The 20,774-nt window shown below is 41.8% G+C and overlaps 1 protein-coding gene across 1 annotated transcript in view; it reads right to left on the reverse strand.

Annotated features, from left to right (window-relative positions):
• RASGRF2 (Ras protein specific guanine nucleotide releasing factor 2) overlaps nucleotides 1-5,872 on the reverse strand; it is a 220,697-nt gene extending 214,825 nt beyond the window's left edge. The window contains exon 1 of the mRNA XM_075180063.1: nucleotides 4,737-5,872. Coding sequence (XP_075036164.1) covers nucleotides 4,737-5,012 — 276 coding nt within the window. The 5' untranslated portion in view covers nucleotides 5,013-5,872. The remainder of the gene's footprint in view (nucleotides 1-4,736) is intronic.
• Nucleotides 5,873-20,774: the final 14,902 nt, after the last annotated feature.

A 20,774-nucleotide genomic window follows, 5' to 3' on the forward strand; every position in this document is an offset into this window, starting at 1 on the left:
GGTTATGAACAGGGCCGGATTAACCCGAGGTCTAACTGGGCTACAGCCCAGGGGCCTCGGGCATCCAGGGGGCCCTTGACAGTGCTCAGCGGCATTAATGATCGGTGCAGGGGCGCCCCCGGCCGATCAATGCTGCTGAGCACTGTCACTGTAGCCTTTCCGTGGCACTGAGTAAATTCCTTACTGAGGAGATCTCGTGAGTCTCACTCTTACGAGATCTCCTCAGTAAGGAGCTTACAGCACGCCGCGGAAAGGCTACAGTGACAGCACAACAGAAAGAGGTAAGCGCTTGGGGGGGGGCGGGGCGGCGGGCGGCTCATGGGGGGGGAGTTCGGCTCACAGGGGGCACCGGCTCAGAGGGGGGGGGGCCTCACGGGGGAATGGGGGCCCCATTAGCCCAGGTGCCTCCATTCCTTTAATCCGGCCCTGGTTATGAATAGAACAATGTGTATGTGTGGCTGGTGCCATATCACAATGGAACCCAGTGAACTGATTGATGGGGTTTCGTGTAGGAAAAGCTCTCTGCCTACTATAAGACCCAGATTAGCTAACATGTCCAATCACTGATAATATATTTCTCTTTATATCTATCATCATCATTTATTTATTTATATAGCGCCACTAATTCTGCAGCGCTGTACAGAGAACTCACTCACATCAGTCCCTGCCCCAAAAGAGCTTACAGTCTAAATTCCCACACACACACACACACACACACACACATAGTGGACACAGATATTTTATGGACATAACTAATATTTATAACAATACAGTCTATGAATTCACTTAGATGCCATATCTGCACCAACATCGGCCCCATACCAGAAAACAACATCCATTCTCTGTGAGACCCCAGGAATGAAGGTAGGTATGGAACCAGCGACATTACTGAATCACTCTGTGACTAATATTCATGTCACATGACTAGCCATACTTGCCTACTCTTCCGGGAGAACTCCCTAAAATTCGGGAGCCTCTCGGGTATTCTGGGAGAGTAGGCAGGAATGCTAGTAGTCATGAGACACTAGATCCTAATGAATTCATGGATTACTTTGTAATGAATATGGGTTCGGCCGCCTCCACTGTATTTAGGGGATAAATGCACTGACAGCTGGACACCTAAGTCTAAACAAGTCGAAATAGGGACTATACTGTTTCCATGTGAACAGACAGTTCAAGTTATTATGCATAGTTTTCTATTTACAATATCACTGCTTCCGATCCCCATGACAGTATGACGCAAACCTCCCTTAGGTGGTGAGAGATGTATACGATATATGACATTGACAGCAGTCCCAACTCTCAAAACTGTTGAAGTCTGTAATTGGCGCAACAGGCATTTTTATTTGTGACATGACTGAAACCTCAGGGTAAATAAGGATTTGGACCAAATAAAAAATGTTATTAAGAGACACCACAGAATGCAATCTCATGCTAGACTATGAAAGACAAGTGTTCAGGTCAACCTGTAACCTCACGTGACCTCTACCTAGATTGTCCACTTGACTTACATGGGCAGCAGCAGTCATACCTCAAGTCAATACTGCAGTCATTCAGGAATGCAACCATCCAGGTAGAAAAATAACCCACATAGCAGATTATTTCATTGAATGCACTGAAAACTTTAGCTTCTTTTGTGCAAAATTTTTAAAAAGAAAACACTTTGAAACATACAAACCTATGAATAATGTTATGAATACACATAGCATTCAGAGTGGTTAAGCAACAGGTTTTCTGCAGCAATATAATTGTCCAATTGCAAATTCCTTTGTCAAATGAATAAAACTGCTCAATAATATGAGTAAATGTTGCTGTGAAGATTTGTTGACAAGTATAGAATGTTCCTGAAGACCATCTCCGCCAGTGTAAGAACAGTGCATGCTCTGACTGCATTGATGTGAATGTATGTTGCAGACTAATAGGCTATTTACCCAGCTATATAAAGTTCCTTCCAGCTACTCAGGTCTCTGGCCATTCCTGTCTGCCTCAGTAATAAGCTTAGAGATAGATGAATAAATAAATATAATGGTCTTCAGATGAGTATCATTATTGTACCAAGCAAACGCCAAATAAGCATAGACAAACAGTGTATGTAATGCTTTATCCCCTGATGCAGTATATATATTACACATAGAACCCCATATATTATCATTGCTATGTTTTCAAGCAAACCATGACATATAAATCATTTCTCTTTATGGTGTTATTGTAATTAAATATTGTTATAATTTCAAGATTAATTCATCAATTTTAATATTTATCTGTATCTCTTTTTTACAATCTAAATCCATGTGTATGCATGTGTAGTGTGTACAGTATATTATATATATATATATATATATATATATATATATATATATAGATAGATAGATATAGTCAGCCACTTTATTTGCTTCAGCTTTGGTTTGATTTGTATGCTGTCTGTGACCAAACATGTTGATATTTACTAAGAGAAGTAGGGAGGTAAATATGTAATATCGCAATTGTAAGGAATGAATTAATGTAGCAATTTATTAGAACTGATTACCTGGGACACCAGCTCTGATAGGAGCCTGTCCCACCGAATACTTTTTAGCAAAGATTGCAAAATGCGATCACTTTACTTACAGGTTTCTATGGCATGGCTGAATTTGCCAGGGGGAGAGCACAAATTCCTCTGCTGCCATGATCTTCCCATAGGTTATAAGGGCTAATGCCATCTTCACATGGCGTTAGCTACAGGGATCAAGCTCAGGCCAAACCTAAGTGCAAGTCGTACTTTTCTGAACATGTCTGTTAACAAATGCAGAACTGGTGCTTGTAAATGACACTCATCTACATGTAAGGCTACAGTGACCTGAAACCATGTGATCTATTAATGGTATATGGTTAACACATGATTTTCCATACATTTTAATCTCATCTTTTTCTCTTCTGACAAGTAAATGTAACACATGATTATATGCAGAATGCATTTAATTCCAGGAAATAGAATATACAGCATTCTGAGATCTTAAGCACAATGTTTCAAAACGCACACTGCCAAGGTTGTGCCTAGCCACCTGATGCCTGGGACTGCAAAGGGAATGGTACGTCTCTGATCCCTTGCACAAACCAATATAAACCTTTATACTACTGAAAAGTACACTATAAAACACTATCACTTGCCTAACTATTTCATGTATTCACAGGGAAGAAGCCACACTTTTGGACTTTGTGGCATGAACATTAGCATCTAATTCCCTAAATGTTGGTGCCCCATAAAAACCTGCTGCCTGAGGCGTTATCTTCATTAAATAGATCAAGGAACAATCCTGGCGCTCTCAACACATGCAAAAGTGAGTAATGACAAATCATATACCACAGGGATAATTGATCAGTAACTATATCCAAGCACTGACGGCAAAGAGGACATGCCCTAAATCTCTGTTCATTGCTTTTGTTTGTCACTGAATGTACATCCTAATTTACAATCTAAACAATTACAAACTGATTTCATTTCAATTGCTTTCATCATAAACCAGGAACAGTTCCTGTACAGTATCTGTAATATAAATTCAATGGACCATATATAACTCCCCCTTATATTTTGTTTGAAGTACACAAAGGGTTATGTTTCTTAAAAATATCACCAATTGTTTTTTTAAATTATACCAAAGAGATAACTTATTTGTATGAATAATGCAGACATATGGTGAGCCAAGGAAGATACATTGATGTAAAGAACAGCCCATTTTTTAATGTGTTCCAGAAAAAAGAATTTGTGCATGGAGGAGTGTCGGAGTAATAGTATTATTCTTTTCACACCTGTCACATCATAAGACCATGATTTTGAGTCAGGAGCAATGGAAAGAAAAGGAGCAACTTTGCACCTGGACAAACTATGTTACAATGCATAGGGAACAAATTGACTTATTTTTTTGCACGCAAGGAAAATACTGGCTGTTTTTTCATGTAGCAGACAAATACTTGATAGCATTATTTTTACACTGGAATTAAAGTTGATCTATGACATGTCGTATCCCAACTATAAATCTGTCCCTACATTTTAAATTTACCTTCCCCTTTAATGCAACATGGTTTTGCCAAGGTGCAAATTTGCTCCTTTTCTTTGTTTTGCTTCTAGCTCAAAATCAGGTCCCTAGTGTATATGCAGTATGTGGTGTCTGTGTAGCTGCTGATTGTGTGTTTTTTTGATTTGTTGCAGACGTTTAAATTACAAAAATCAGGAGGGAAAAATAAAGCTCTATGGCCCTATACAAAGTTAGTAAAAAGAAGAGAATCTTCATTCAATTGTAAATAGATTACTGTGCTTTCTCCTACTTTAGTTAAGATTCCTTTTGGCCAATACTGGTGAATCTCTCCCACTGTGAGCACAGGTATGTTAGACAAGTACAGAGAACATCTCCATGCTGAATACTGCACAGAGTGCTGTAATCTGCTGAAGTATGTTGCTGCGCATGCCAGTGTTTTCTGCAATGCACTCTCATATGATCTATAGTACATATGATTCATTTACACAAAATGCAACAGCTATTTAGGTTACTTTATTATGCAAGAAATACATAAAATATCTCGGTATAACCATCTGTATCTAGTACAGAATATAGTAACACTACTTTTGTTTTATACATTCCTTTTCTATTACATGCAACGATCCCCACTTTATTCTGGCAGTTGCAAAACTATACACAGTACATGATGCATATATGAAGAACTAATGACTCACTCTAAGGACCCCCCTCACATGTGTCTACCTGCTTCTCCATGGTCTCTTTTCCCCCGCTGGCCACTATGGGTGGTGGGACCCTTTCGCAGCTGCATCCTTCCAGCATGTACATTCCAGAGGGTCTCCCACTCTGTTCAGTCTCGAAGTAGAACAGGACATTTTGGAAGAGTGCGAACCACTTGTCGTGCCACCTGTTGGTCTCGGTCGTCTTCTTGCTGATGGTGCCCCTTTTGGTGCCCTCCTTGCGGGCTAGCAGAGCGAGGTACAGAGCGTGTCCCTCGTTGCATCGCACACTTTTCTGCATGATCCTGAAATTCAGGGCATGCTGCCCCCAGCACCACTCCCTGAGGAATAACACGGGGCGCACCGTGGCGCAATGACACTCACAGAGCAGTGACAGCGGGTGTCAGCGCAGAGCGCTGGTTACCTCTCAGTCTACTGTGTGGTGCTGTGCCTCAATGTTAGCATGTATTGTAGCTACTGTGTAAGTGACAGCGCTCTATGTTCTGCACGTGTGTCTTTTTGCGTGTATTATGTCTAGAAAGCACCAGTGGTACCGTGGAGTATGGTATTCATATGTGTGGATACATGCAAGCTATGGGTGTGCCTCTGCAGGTACAGGTGTCAGGATGCACCGGGATCTGTGGTCCTGGCTGTGTACAGTAGTACTGTAAGGATGACGCGCCTCGCGTAGCGCACAGTCTTGTCTTTATGGAAGGGAAGGTGCTTGGCGCACAGCGTTGTATTCCATATACTTTCAGAGTGGCACCAGCTCTTGGTAAAGGGATCTGCTCGCATTGATGCTGTAGTAGTCCGGTGTGTTGCTACAGATGGACTGCTTATTATGGTCAGCCAGGTTATAATGGTGCTAATAGGTTTCTTGTTGCCGTGCTCACTCCCGGGTCGCTGCCACAACTCTGAGATCCGAAGCTCCCTCTCATCCCACGTGTTTCTGACACACAGAGATCACACTTACAAAGTTACTTCCGCCTCCCACCCATATCCACTGCACTGTTCGGGTAGCAGGAGTGTGCTCCTACTCTGCGTGGAACAGATACGAGCGCTGCCAGTCCACCGGGGGACAGAAGGCGACTCGTCACGTGAGGAGCAGTAATCGGCTTTCAGCGCAATTTACCAGGAGCGGAGCTCAGTATCCAGCCCGTGTCCCTGCTGTGGGGTTATCCAGAGTCACTCTCCACAGTTTGCTATGTATCCGCCTGTGTGTGCAACCGAAACACGGCGTGTGAAGTCTGTCAGTGTGTGATACAGCTGCGTTTTAGCATACACGGATGTTATCACATGCTACACAAACACATGGAAACTGAAATCTGCTTTCTGAGTCTGTATATTTATATTTTCTTTTACTGGGTCGCACTGTTGTGCACATAGAGAAATATACATATTATACAATCTGGAAGACCATTTTATGTCCTTGTTCTATTATACCCACTTGACATATGATCTTTTACAAGGCACTTATGGGTAGATTCACAGAGCTGTGACAAAAATCAGCTGAGAAATTACTGTAGTAACAGTAATAGTGCTTGGGCCGCATTGTTCTAAAGAACAATGTTGCTAATTGGATCTACCCCAAAAACTGGCAGTCAAAAAAAGTCTGTTATATCTCCATGGGATGTTTAAATAGGGTGTAATCAAATAATATGATTTGCGTTAAAAATAAAACAATTGCCATAGAAATACTGTGATATATACAGAGAATGAGGAGAGATTTATGTACTGTATTAGCTGGCAATCTTAAAACCACCTGCCTAATATTGTGTAGGTCCCCCTCCTGCCACTGAAACAGCTCTGCCTTATTGAGGCATGGGCTTCACAAGACCTTCTGTCCTCCCTGAGCTTGCCTTAGGACACCTGCATTACGGTTAGACGGTGCACAGCCCCAGGCAAACTCCCCACCTGCCACTGTCCTCGGAGCCATGATTGCCAGGACCCGGTTTCCCAGCACAACATTGCCCAGAGCATCTGACTGCCTTCACCGGCATGCCTTCTTCCCATACAGCATCCTGGTGCCACCTTTTCCCCAAGTAAAGGATGGACCAAGCCATCTACATGATGTAAAAGAAAACGTGAGTCATCAGACCAGGCCACCTTCTTCCATTGCTCCATGGTCCTGTATTGGCACCAGGGCCTGATTATCCAATAGGCTGACTAGGCTGCAGCCTAGGGCGTAAGGCTTTTGGGGGGGAGCAAGATTTTTGTGGGTGTAAAATTGTCACAAGGAGAGGTATAAACTGAAATTTGTTTTTAAATATAAAAGAAGAACTATTATCCAAAGTAAAAAGAAAACATGAAAGAAAAACGTAAGGTTCTAATCTTGACACATTCCCAGGTGAAGAAGACTGAAGGCACCCCTCCCCCACCCCTACTCAGTAATGCTCTTTCATGACTCTGTTCCACCATAAAGTTCTGATTTTAGTGACAACTAAATGAGTAACAAAGAGAACCGTGACCCATATAAAAAACCAAATGGACCTGAGTTTCGAAAATACACAAATGTAAAGATTGGTGGGAGGTGATGGAAGATGGATTTTACATTAAGGATGAGTTTGTTTTTACTTTTAGCATGTCATGGAAGGAGAGAGGGCTCTATAAGAATATTAGCCTAGGGCGGCCCGAACCCTTAATCAGGCCCTGACTGGCACTCATGTACCCTTTGTAGGCGCTTTCTGCAATGGGCAGGGGTCAGCATGGACACTCTGACTAGTCTGGGGCTATGCAGTAAGCTGCGATTGCACTGTGTGTTCTGATACCTTTCTGTCAGATCCAGCATTAACTTTTTCAGCAATTTGTGCTACAGCACTTTTCTGTGGCATTGCACAAGACGTGCTAGCCTTCGCTCTCCACGCGCATCAATGAGCCTTGGCTGGTCATGACCCTGTCGCCGGTTCACCAGTTGTCCTTCCTTGGACCACTTTTGGTAGGTACCGGGAACACCCCACAAGACCTGCTGTTCTGCAGATGCTCTGACCCAGTCATTTAGCCATCTCAATTTGTCTCTTGTCAAAGTCGCTCAGATCCTAACACTTCCCCATTCTTCCTGCTGCCGACACATAAAGTTCAAGAACTAACTATTCACTTGCTGCCTAATATATCCCACCCCTTGGCAGGTGCCATTGTAACGAGATAATCAATGTTACTCATTTCACTTGTCACTGATTTTAATGCTGTGGCTGAGCAATGTATAAAACAAATGGTTATAACAGATCAGTAGGTTATATAGGGGTAGAGTCACTAAGGTGGTGCAATGTGTTTCCAGAAAAGTCCACGGAGATTAATCGCATCTAATTTTTACTGAAATCTCTGCTTATTTTCCCATAGACATGCAAGGGAAAATGAGCAGAGATTTCTGTAGTGTATTAGCTGGCAATGTGCGTTGCTGGACATCAAGGCGATTAGAGTAAATGAATAAAACGTGGAGATAGACATTGATATATCTTGTGTTCTAGGACAATGTGTTGTATTTAAGCTATTCTATATTGTCATGTGTGACGTGAGATGAAGTGGAATTAAAGTTGCTTGATGGCAGCATTTTTGTTTTGGCTCCTAAATTCAGTGTAATTATTTATATTGTGACTGTATGTATTTATTTTAGTGTTTTGTATAGTTCATGGTAATATGCATCAATCTGTGTGACTATGGGGCATATTTAAGAAGTAGTGCTATCAAACTTTCACACACTTACCGTAACTCCAACGCAACTTGGAGTGTCCCGCATATTTACGAAAGGTGCATCGCAGCAGATATCGTGGCTATCTGCTGCTTATCTGCTGCTTTGCATTCTATTTAGTTTTTGGGAGCAGTCACAATTCAATAGTATGGTGACTGCTCCCTTCTGCAATCTAACAAGTTCCGAAAAAAAGTTTTTTTGGTAACTTGTTATGCTAATGTACGCTGAAAATGGCATACATTATCATAATTAAAAAATGTCACTGCTGTCAGCTCTGCTCTGAAGTGCAAAGCTGGACAGCGCATGTTTGGAGGGATCACATGATCCCTCCCTGTCACTCACCGCTCTCTCTCTCGGCAACTATAGTTGCAGAGCTAGAGCAGAGATGTTTGTGCGCATGCCCAGGTCTTCAAACTGCACATGCGCAATTGCAGTATGAAGAGGAACAAAGAAGATAAGGAGGAGATCCGGAGACAGAGCATTACGAAGAGGCATGGTATTTTTTTATATCACAGAAACAGCAGTTTATCGGAACTGCTGTTTCTGTGTTGCATTCTTCACAATCCTTATCAATGCGATAAGAATTGAAAACTATTTTTCACTTTTTGAGAACATTGATAAATGTGCCCCTATAAGTGCTAAAGAGTAAAAGGGGGGTTTAGTCCACACAGCCAAGTTTGTCAAATATGGGAGAGTACATCACCACTGTGTCTGACAAAACCATAGGCGCACACTTGTGTCTTTGTTTAATCTTACCTAATTATGTAACACTAAATGATGACATCAGAATGCACTGTTTATAGAGATATTGTTTAAAGGATTTTTTACACTTAATTAACATCACTTGCAGAGCTGGATTAAGGCTCTGGTGGCACAGGGCACTTAAGATGAGGGGAATCCCTATGATGTAACATGGTTACCATTTTAGACAAATACAGGCACTACTGTGTGCATGCAGCTCTGCCTTTACGAACATTACAGTGTGAAGCGGGACATAACTCCCAACTGTCATTACAGTTGGACCCAATCCTGACTAAGCAAGACAGTCGCCCAAATTCGGGACTGCTCCCACCAAGTTCAGGACAGTTGGGAGACTGTCCTGCTCTTTCATACCTGCTCTTGTCACTTTCACCACCTGTGGCTGCTGTGTCTTTAGTTGCTGCTTGTTATGATCCTGGAATGTTGGAGGCCCTATTTGGAAATCAATGGGTACATGTAATTTAGAAAACTCTAACCAAACCCGGTGTTAAATCAATAGTACCCACGTTTAATAATAATAGTATTCATATTTGATAAATAAACCTATTTACCTCCCTTCAAACAGCCCCAGCAAAAATTAATAACATTTAAGTTTAATAAATATAACCATTTCCCACAACAATCCCCAGCATTACATAATTCCTATTCACATTTACTAAATAGACCTCATGGTAGGTCTTGACTGAGTTTGTGCACCTCAGCTCTCTGCCGTCCATAACACCAATCACCTTAAAACATCCTTGAATTGCTGCAAACACCATAGTAAGTGGGGGCAGACCTCCCAACTTGTGGCACATTGGGGTCTATATCGACCTCTGTTATCTTCAATAACCTGAAAAAAAAATGTATATAAACACACCGAAACCGCGGGGAGCAAACGACAGTGGAATAGCAAATACACAGTAAATTCATTTTTAGCCTTTTTGCACTACAATTTTACAAATATTGAATCAACTACATTTAAACGCTTGTTACTAATTCTTCAATGAGCCATCTATCAGCATAAGTTATCACCCACTTTGCTTATGCTGCTGTTTGCCCATGTGAGGTGACCAATTGTTATATTTATTAAAGAGATGTGAATACCAGCAGATTATTTACAAGTGTAAGTGGCCGTGTACATGAATGCACACAGCTGGCCTGATATAGACATGTTCATGTGCTCTGTACACATCGCTGTGCACAAAGCATGCTGCTATTAAGTGATAAGTGCACCCATTCATTTGTGTTTGGTTTGGTTTTACATTAGACATGCACTTAATGCCTGTATTCTCCAATCTAGCTTAAAATGAAAATGAAATTTAAATGTCACTATTATTTACTCACTCTACAATCGCATATTATAAAGGAATATTTACATATCATGTAGTTAAACTGAACCATAAAAAAAATATATTTAGTACTGTTTTCATAGGATTATATATAATAAAAATAGTTTATGCCGACAACCCTGCGTAGATTCACTTATGTATGATCTTCTCAAGGGCATGTGGGAATCATTGCAGAAAATCTGGTGATAATTGGACCTTGGACAATACTTTCACTGGGATTTGTCAACCTAGGTGAGTTTCAAAGCATAAATGCATTTATGTGCACACATCAATGTGTATAAAAATGTAGTGTAAAAGGGAGATAGCTCCATGTATCGATCATGAGTTAGGTAACATGTAATTGAGGAGCAATTTCAGCAATGTTCTAGGTCAAAATAAGCAAAGGTTAACATTAAGGTTGTGGTTTGAAGAGATGTTTTTACTTTCACTGACATACACATTACTGTAATAGACAGTGGTCAAAGTGGCCTGCAGCTCCACTGTGACCTGGCCTAAATCATTTAACGTCTGGACTCCCCCATCGTCAAATCAGACACATTACAGCTAGAGCACACAGCTCACCTGTGGACCAAAACTTCTCAGATTCGGGGGTGGGAGCAGTTAAAACATGGATCTCCTACCCTTCAACTCCTAACATTCTGACCCGGTGGAGATACACTCCAAGAGTTCATCAACCAACATGACCACCTGGCCTCCTGCCCGTAATCAGCCCAATCAGGTTCTTGCCGCAGTTCTGTTGCCTGCAGCACCTACTGGCGATGATCTGATTGGTGCTGTTATAGCAGAAGCATTGTGCATTCCATCAGTGTCCTTAATTTAGTGCCCCCTCATTGGACCTGATTTCTGCGACACAGCCTGCGACCTAGTGTTTGGGCCAAGCCGTTCTGTGATCTTTCAAAGCCCTCCCTCTTACTCCTGCACCATTCCTCTCCACCCTGTGACTCCTGGACCCAGTCACTACCAGGACAACTTTCTCTTCCTATCGACTCCTCCCAACCTGGCCCTGTTCTCTGGCCTCTGCCACCCTCACAGGACCTGATTGCCAGCACCATTTCTCCTAACCTCAATTCTACCTCCAGCCACCCCATCGCTTGGACTCCACCTCTGTCCACCCTCCCTTATCCTCCAGGAACTCTATTTATAGACCTCCGATCCACATCCATACCACCACACAACTTCCTCAGTAAATCGTGGGTCTGCATCTAATATCAATGCGTTTAATGACAATCACTAGCCATTAAGTCAACATGTAGTCAATGAATTAGTCTCAAGAACTCTTAACTTCTACTATATTGTACTGTGTTTTCAGAACTTGCTTACTTATGTTGAATTATCAGTAAATCTGGCTATGCATCATGGCACGTTATTCTTTTTATCTTCTACCTGCTTACCTCCGCTGGCTCTATACTACAATGTTTGCTCTCCACTACAGCCCTCTATCTTCCATTGCTTCATCTAATCCTCTATTCCCTCCTATTCTACCATACCTTCCCTGTCCCTCCCATACTCCCTGCCCAATTTGGCTATCCCTGGCCCTTTATCACCACTTCAACATACCCTACTGCAACTTGGACTGCTTTGAGTTCCCTTCCGAGGGGATAATGAGAGGCAATAGGTGTAAATGGGACTATAGGCTTAGCTGTCAGATGTACTCTTATTGTCTCTCATTGATCACTCCCTCTAGCTTGTAAGCTCTACCATATATCTCATTTCTGTCTACCCTCCATCTTCCTTCTATGTCCCTATTATTATGCTGATATTTTCTGTATGATTTGCAATTTGTTCTCTTAGTTGCATCCATTCATTTTTTATTCTGTCCAATTGTACTCATGTACCAGTTACTGTTTTCATGTAAGTCATATCTGTATAGCTATGTTCGGCACTATTTAATCTGTGGCACCATACAAATAAACAATGATGGTGATGATGCGATTGTATGATTGATTAGTACCTTTGCTGAGTGGATTTGTATTGTCCATCACCTGACACTGTCTCCCTCCCCTTACTGAATCACCTTATACTTGTTCCTCTTATTACAGTATAATCCGTGAGTAATTGAAGCACAGCAGCAAAGACAAGAGCTGATCACCATTTTATCCCCGTTGATCTCCTGTTTAAGCCCTAGCCTGTTTCTTCCTGGTGCTGTTCTCAGCCTGTTATCCAGAATAGGGGAGAGTTGTTTCTTGGTGGCTTCACCCCTTCATTGACTCCTCATCTCCCTTAGAGTGGCTCCTTATATCTAGAGTATAATTTCCACAGTGTTTTCCGCTCCCTGAGCAAACCCCTGGGTCAATCCTTCTTAACCATTGGTGGGTTCCGTATCAGGGTGTTGGAGAGGGAGTGAAGAGTACTTCCACAGAAGGTCCCTTGCTGGACTCTAGACAAAATTTCTGAACTAGTCATGTTGGGAACAATGGATACTAATTGGCCTTCTCCCTCCCCTGTATTCTGCAATCTGATCCTTACCCATAACCCACCTGGCTTCACTTTAAGGACAATGTCTAACAGCTTCCATGCAATATCAACAAGATACAATAAACAATATACATATTTACAATGTCCCCTTATCCATATGTAATTAGACACTACAGTGGTATTCTGTTGAGCTGGGGAACAAAAGCAAGGGCTATAAAAAGTACATGCTATAATCAACATTTTGTGAGAATCGAGGGACAGGCTGGTTAGGGTGCTATTAATACCTCGTTTCACCACATAGGGGTATACTTCAGGAATGGGAGGGGGCTATAACCATAGACAGGAAGATAGTGGCACAACAGAAAAAACACAAGCAGGATGATAGGTGTTTGAGAATGCACAGACACCAATTTGGGAAAGATATATTTGGACAAGGGTGGGTGTGAAAAAAATGATAAAAACTATTTCAAACTATCACTTACACTTTCCATATCGCCATTCCTAAATTTCCACTTTGACCACTGGTCATAGACAAGTAGAATGTTCCACAAATCATTTGTACTATTCCTCTGAATTCTTTTCTGAAAGTTTTTAAGTAGCCATCATATTGTCATTATTTGGCTGGGTTACAACAGTTTTCCTGTGCACCAGTTTTCCTAGTGTGTTCTATTTAAAAACAAATGGATTTGCAGTCAACCATGAACCTTGTATAACACTTTTCTCTATACAGCCAAGATCTTTGTGCAGACAGATAAGCCATCAGATGAAGAACTGTGAGACCATTCTAGAATTTATTATCGAGAAGTAGTTTAGTGTGAAATCTAACAAACTGTAATATGCCTGAAGAAGGCAATTTGGTGATGAAATTTACACAGAGGAAGCAGTAAATTCAGATGCCTCATTGTAAGCTGTTGTTACCAGTTTCTGACTACTCAGCTGAGTTAAATGGGTCAACTCACTGGACATTTTCATTTTCACATTCAGAAATACCCCAGAAACAAGTTTCTGCTTACGCAGCGCAGACACAATTGATAACTTTAGCAAGTATTATATATATATATTGAACGTGGTTTTTTTTTACATATCGCTGATCAGGATCATCTTCCTCAGTGATTGAGACTCTGGTCTCAAGGGGGCAGCCCTGAATGTCACTGTGCAGCGAGGCTCAGGCAGGCAACTAACAGCAAATCCGATGCTGTTAGCTGCCCTGTCGGTGCGGCTGCGGTGCACTTAGATTGGTCTCGTGAGATTACCACATCTCACTTGACCAGACTAAGTACAACGACCGCACCTGCAATAACAGGGCAGCTTACAGCATCACATATGCTGCTAGCTGTCATCAAGAATCAAGAAGAAGTGCTGGAGCCTGGAGGCTGAATAAGAATAGGAGCAGGGCCAGAAAAGTAAGGTAAATGCTGCTTTTTATATATTAGAGGGGAGGAGGAGGTGATACATTGTCTGAGGAGGTTGAAGAATTGGCTGGGGGGGAATAGTTGGTGAAATGGGTGGGGGGGTCATAAATTGGCTGCTATGGATTAATAAAATGGATAAGGGGGTGATTAATTGGCTGCGGGGGTGAGAACATGAGTGGATGGGTGGGTGATGAAATGGATGGGAGTGTCATAAAAAGTCTGGTGGGTGTCTTACTTCCAATACCGCTCCCCCTTTACTTAGTCATACCCCCGACCCATTTACAACCCTTCCCCTCCTCAACTCACTGCTTCTGATTCTGGGGTGATCTCTGCCACACCACCCCCTTTCCTCCTTTACCTATCTCTTTATTATTTATCTCTCTCTATCTCTCTCTCCTTCTTTTCTTTCCTTTAAATATAAAAATATATTGGTCTTTCTTTCACATTATCTAATAGAATCTGACCTATTCCCTCTCCGATACACGGAGAGCTCTTTTCCTTTATTTAAAGTATTGATTGTATTTTGCATGATATAACATGTATTCGTATTGAATTGTATATCCTATGTGACTGTCAATAAACACTTGGTTTATTAAAAAAAAAAAAAGTCTGGTGGGGGTTGACAAAATTGGCTGAGGAGGGGAGATGAATTGGCTGTGAAATGCTAAATACTAGATCCTGGACACGTTTTAGGGTGTCTAGGGTCCCAGTCAGGCCTCCTGTTGGTGTACTCTGGGCAGAAATTTACCCAAGGAACCTTTTCTGAGCCTGCATTCAGACACCCCTGCAACTTTTGGGATGAAACCAACGCAAGGTGGTCCTGTTGGAACCTGGACAGGTTTTAGGGGGGTTAGAGTCCCGTTCGGACCTCCCATTGGTGTACACTGGGCAGAACTTTGATCCAGGGAGCCTGTTCTGAGTCTGCATTCGGATACCCCTGCACCGATTGGGATGAAACCAACGCAAAGTGTTCCAGTTGGATCCTGGCTAGGATTTAGGGGGGTTACAGTAACCATTGGTGTACACTTGTCAGAACTTTGATCCAGGGAGCCTGTTCTGAGCCTTCCACTGGGTGGATTTGGACAAAATCTCCACAGACTGGTAACACTGCATCCCGGAAGATATACTAGGGGGTCGGGGTCCCGGTCAGACCTCCCGTTAGTGTATGCTGGGCAGAACTTTGACCCGGGAGCCTGTGCTGGGCCTTACACTGAATGGATTTGGATAACGTCTTAGTTGCTGATTATTTTTAAAATGTTGACAGTTACATCCAACTCATTGATAACTTGAAGATTTAAACCTGGACAATACCGGATACTTCAGCTAGTTATAAATAATATTCATATATTTTATTGTATATATGCCTGTACTATGGTGTTGTTTTATTTGGTCATAACAGAGTGTTGTGTTTGAATCATTCAGGGTTTGTTAACATTTTGCACTGTAATACAATTTTTACACATTTCAATGCAGGGCTCCACGTTTCCAGAAGCCAAATAACTGACAACAACGCTCCAAGAACAAGCAAGAGAGAACATCAGTTAGTCTACGCTGCAAGATCAGGTACGAGAGAACAGCACAGTTTGTCTAAATTTGAATGCAGAATATTACTGTAATAACATTTTAATATGTTTGCAGAATGAAGTGTGTTTTATGTATTAACAAATATTTTATAATTTTGTGTATATATAGGGGTGGAAATATCTCCTAGTTATCAACTATGGTTTGCTTAAAAATATTCCAAAAATTTAGACCTTCTCTCAGACATATCCCAGAGACATAACTCCCCCTTCAATAAACCAGTCATAACCTCCTGCACATTTACATATCAAATATGATGGAATTACAATAATATCAAATATCATTCCAAAAAGACATGTTACTATTGCGGTATCCCTGTGCAGTTGGTATCTATACTTCACGACCCTTGTACAGTTTTTGCCACTGAGTACAGCGTGTCACACTGATATCCCAAAATATGAATGCATTTTTTGTCAGTTAATATTTCTATATATCTGCATAGGTAGCCTTCACCTTTGGCATTTGCCTACAAGGTTCTCACCTAGAGGGGTATTTTGTTTTTACAATACCTATTGAAAGGAAGTCTACTCTAAGTGGGAGAGGGAATGGATGGCTGTGATCTGCATATGTTAAGTTAGCTTTTTGTGAGGATGTCTGCTGAACCTAATTACCTCTCACTGGGCTAATTGACCAAATGTTCTTATCTGAGGGGAAGTCATGTACCTTCCTATTTATCAATTTACTATTTATCTAGAGGCCTGACATTAAATATTGTATTTGTATGGATCAGTGGTCCTCGTGGTTAAAGAGTGATTATTTACCCTACCTGAAAACCGTTAAACCGAATCTTTGAGAAAGTCCCCTCATTGACGAAATGAGGCAGAATAGATTCAATTCTGTCAGGAATCAGAGAAGCTGAATAATGTGGGCTGGTGAATCCAAAATTGTTGACAGTGTCTGGAAGGTAGGAAATGGAGCGGCAAGATAATGAACTTACATAGAGGACGAGTGTGAGAACTTGGGATTTTGTATTTATCGGGGAACACAACGGAAGATGTATGGATGTGATACAAAGAGAGGTTGTCCGTCCGAAATACACTGAGGTGTTTGATACTGTAGGCAAAATGCTGAGGGTTCAGGTGTTGGTACTGGTTGAACAGCGCGTTGTGTGCAATGAGGTACAGAGATATATCGGCACTGTGTGAACAGTGTGTAGCGTACAGTAAGGTACACAGATGTGTTGCCACTGGTTGAACAGCACGTATGGTGCAATAAGGTACATGGAAGTATTGGCACTGTTAATGCAGTAAACAAATGGATACAATGGTAAAAGTATAAGTATATTGCAGTAGTCCTGTTGAACAGAGATAGAGAGCAAGTGTAGTGGAGTAGACCCACACAGATGACAATAACTAGCAGGTGTAATTGGCACAACCAAATACAATAGAGCTGAGACCCCGACTGTACTTCACCAGCGATCCCAACAAGAAGATATGGCCTTCGCTCAGTGATGACCAAAGTCGCAGCCCAGTGTAGTTGATTCCCTCCGTAAGAGCAGAAGAGTACTTAGGTGGTATGAGGATTATGCTGAAAACACCACAGATGAAAATGCGGGTATGTATGTGCTGCTGTTGGTAGACTGCACACGGGAGTTGAGGAAACATGAAGAGCTCCTATATTTCCAAGTATAGTCCTGGAACGGAAGTATCAATGTTGGACACAATTGATACTCAGGCACTGAGAAGTGCACTGAGCAGGTTCTTATAGTGTCTGGTTGATAGGTGATACCCATTTAATTATACTATAATAAACTTTTTAAAATTATATTTGGAGCCATTTTCTTGAGCTAAAGGTTCTGCCATCTATAAATGTGTTTTGTGATATACCTCAGAAAGGTTACATTTTGAAATGTTTTTATTTTTATTAACATACTCTTAACTGCTTGGCACTATCTATATTTTGTGATATCTTCCTGCTAGATAGCCTGGTCTTGTTTCCACTATAAGAAAGAGACCATTAGCATTCAGTACCCCTACAATAGTGAAAACTTGCCCCAGTGCAGTATTGGTGCCTCTATGGTAGGGGACTATCATAAACAGCATGCCTCTCTTCCCATGGGTAACCAGCCCTGTGTTGAAAAGTCCTTGAGCTCTTCCTTGCCTCCATTGGCTGTGGGAGCTGAGGTAATTATTTCCCACCCAAATAGTTCCAGTAAAATGGACAGAGAACCCTTACACTCCTGCACATTGTACCAAAAAAGTAAAAAACTATTATTGAATAAAGTACTTTACTCCGAAAACCTTTGTTCACCGCTTTATTAAGGAATAATAAACAAAAACCTGAAAACACCAAGCAACACTAAATGATTAAAGCTAGGAGTCCCTAGGACTCTTCCTTAACTGGTTAGCCAATCACAATTTTCCCACAATGGCCACTTGTTGTTGGCTGGCCAGTGAAGAAAGAGATATTTTTTATATTTAAGTGGTAAAACAGAGCCTGGGAAGCTATTTATTAAATTAAAGTTATCTCCTGTCTTTAGTTGTCAAACCAGGAGTCCCAATGTTTTCTACAGACCAGAGGGCCAGGAAGAGCCCAACACTTTTCAACATAGGGCTGGAACATTTTATGGGGATGGTTTTCACTATAGCAAGAGGACACAGAGCCTGTTATAGTAGGTTCAGACTGCATAGGAATGGGGCTGCTTGGGGAGAGGGGCATGCTGCATGTTTGTTAACTATTTAACAGAGTGCATGGGGACTGTCTTTATGGGTGGTTTACGATTTTCTGGAGCTGGTCTAAACAACAAGCAGTAGGCTGACAAAAACTTGACAAACACTTTTGCGACTTGTACTAAATGCTGACTGACCTTAACAATGACCAATGCAGTCCCCGACAGTGTGTTAATAAATCACGAGCATCAGTAATAACGGCAGCCTGTTTTCACGTCATTTTCAATTGCAACCTCTATATCACTATTTTTAAAGCGGCAATGCCGGGTCCCTAACACTAACCTTATTCCTAACCCTAACGCTAACCCTAACCCTAAGGCTAAGTGTAACAGTTAGCACGGATGAGAAGCGGCATTGTCGCTTTAAAAATGGTGATATAGAGGTCGCAATTGAAAATGACATGAAAATAGGCTGCCGTTATTACCAGGGCCGCCATCAGGAGGGTACGGGGGGTACGCTTGTACCGGGCCCGGGGTCACCAGGGGGCCCGGCAACTCTCTTATACTTTCATTTTCATTCATTCGTTTTTTTGTTTTTTTTATGCATGTTGTTTTTACTCCGACCACAAGGAGGCGCCCCGACGGCCGACAGTGAAGCAGTCCTGGAAGTAAATCACCAGGCTGCTTTTCACTGAGGGTGAGCTGCAGCACAAGCAGGAGGGAGAGATCCCATGTAGCTCAACGTCCTGGAGCTTAGATAGGCTGGTCACAGCTCTTCTATTACCCAATGAGGAACGGACAACATCAGTGTGAGAGGTGAGTTGACTCACATATAGGACTACAGAGTAGTTCTTAGTGTTTGTAGTGTGTGTCACAATTTGAATTGGGGCACTACTGTGTGGCATAATATTATCTGTGGGCACTACTGTGTGGCATATTATCTAGGGACACTACTATGTGGCATATTATTATCTGAGGCACTACTGTGTGGCATATTATCTGTGGGCACTACTATGTGGCATATTATTATCTGTGGGCACTACTGTGTGGCATGTTATTATCTGGGGACACTACTGTGTGGCATATTATCGGGGCACTACTGTGTGGCATATTATTATCGGGGCACTACTGTGGGGCATAAAATTATCTGTGGGCACTACTGTGTGGCATAATATTATCTTTGGCCACTACTGTGTGGCATAATATTATCTAGGGACACTACTGTGTGGCATATTATTATCTGGGGCACTACTGTGTGGCATATTATTATCTGGGGCACTACTGTGTGGCATATCATCATCTGGGGTGCACTATTTGGCATAATATTATCTGGGGACACTGCTGTGTGGCATATTATCATCTGGGGGCAGTATTGTTTGGCATAATATGTTCCGGGGGCACTTGTTGGCATAATGTGATTGATTTGGGGGCAGTATTGTTTGGTGTTTGGTGTTATATGAACTGAAGGCACTATTGTTTGGCGTTATATGAACTGGGGGCCCTATTAGGCACCCTCCCCCTAGACGTTGCAGTACACGCCCTTCTGGCAGCGAGCTGTGGCACAGAGTATCCCTCGCTCGGTGTCCCGGGGTGCACACCTTAATGAAGTGTTCTGCAAACTCCTATGGGTAAGTGATCTGAACTGAACACTCTGAGAGAGTACTGAGCTAATATCAGATCATTATTGGCAACAGAATTTCCTTGTGGAGTAAATCTGCTTGCCAGCCTACTGTGTCATCTTTCTATGTCTTATAACATCCAAAATTGTATTTCATCCTCATTATTTAGTAGAATTTAAGGATTTTATTCTTGTTATGAGACCATGTAACACGTTTATGATCTGATTCTACTGAAGAACTCTCACATCTGACAGTGCTGCTGTCCCTGCAATATTCCAGCACTGGAATCTTTCTTTTATTTCTCTACCTGGTCACTTTTAAGCAGGTACTGTAAGTAAATTCATTAGGTATTGAATGGATTATCCTGCAAATTTGGAAACTCACAGTTCCTTTCTGCAAAGCATTTACTTATTATTTTAACTCTTTATCATCATCATTTATTTATTTATATCGCGCCAACATATTCCATAGCACTTTACAATTGGGGGCAAACACAGTAAGAAACAAACTGGGTAAAACAGACAAAGAGGTGAGAAGGCCCTGCTTGCAAGTTTACAAAATATGGAAGGCCCTGCTCGCAAGCTTACAATATATGGTTTAAATATTATGAACATGGTGTACATCTTCTTCATTCACATTCATTCATCATTCTC

The sequence above is a fragment of the Mixophyes fleayi genome, chromosome 1 (genome assembly GCF_038048845.1).
Source record: "Mixophyes fleayi isolate aMixFle1 chromosome 1, aMixFle1.hap1, whole genome shotgun sequence".
Classification (NCBI taxonomy): domain Eukaryota; kingdom Metazoa; phylum Chordata; class Amphibia; order Anura; family Limnodynastidae; genus Mixophyes; species Mixophyes fleayi.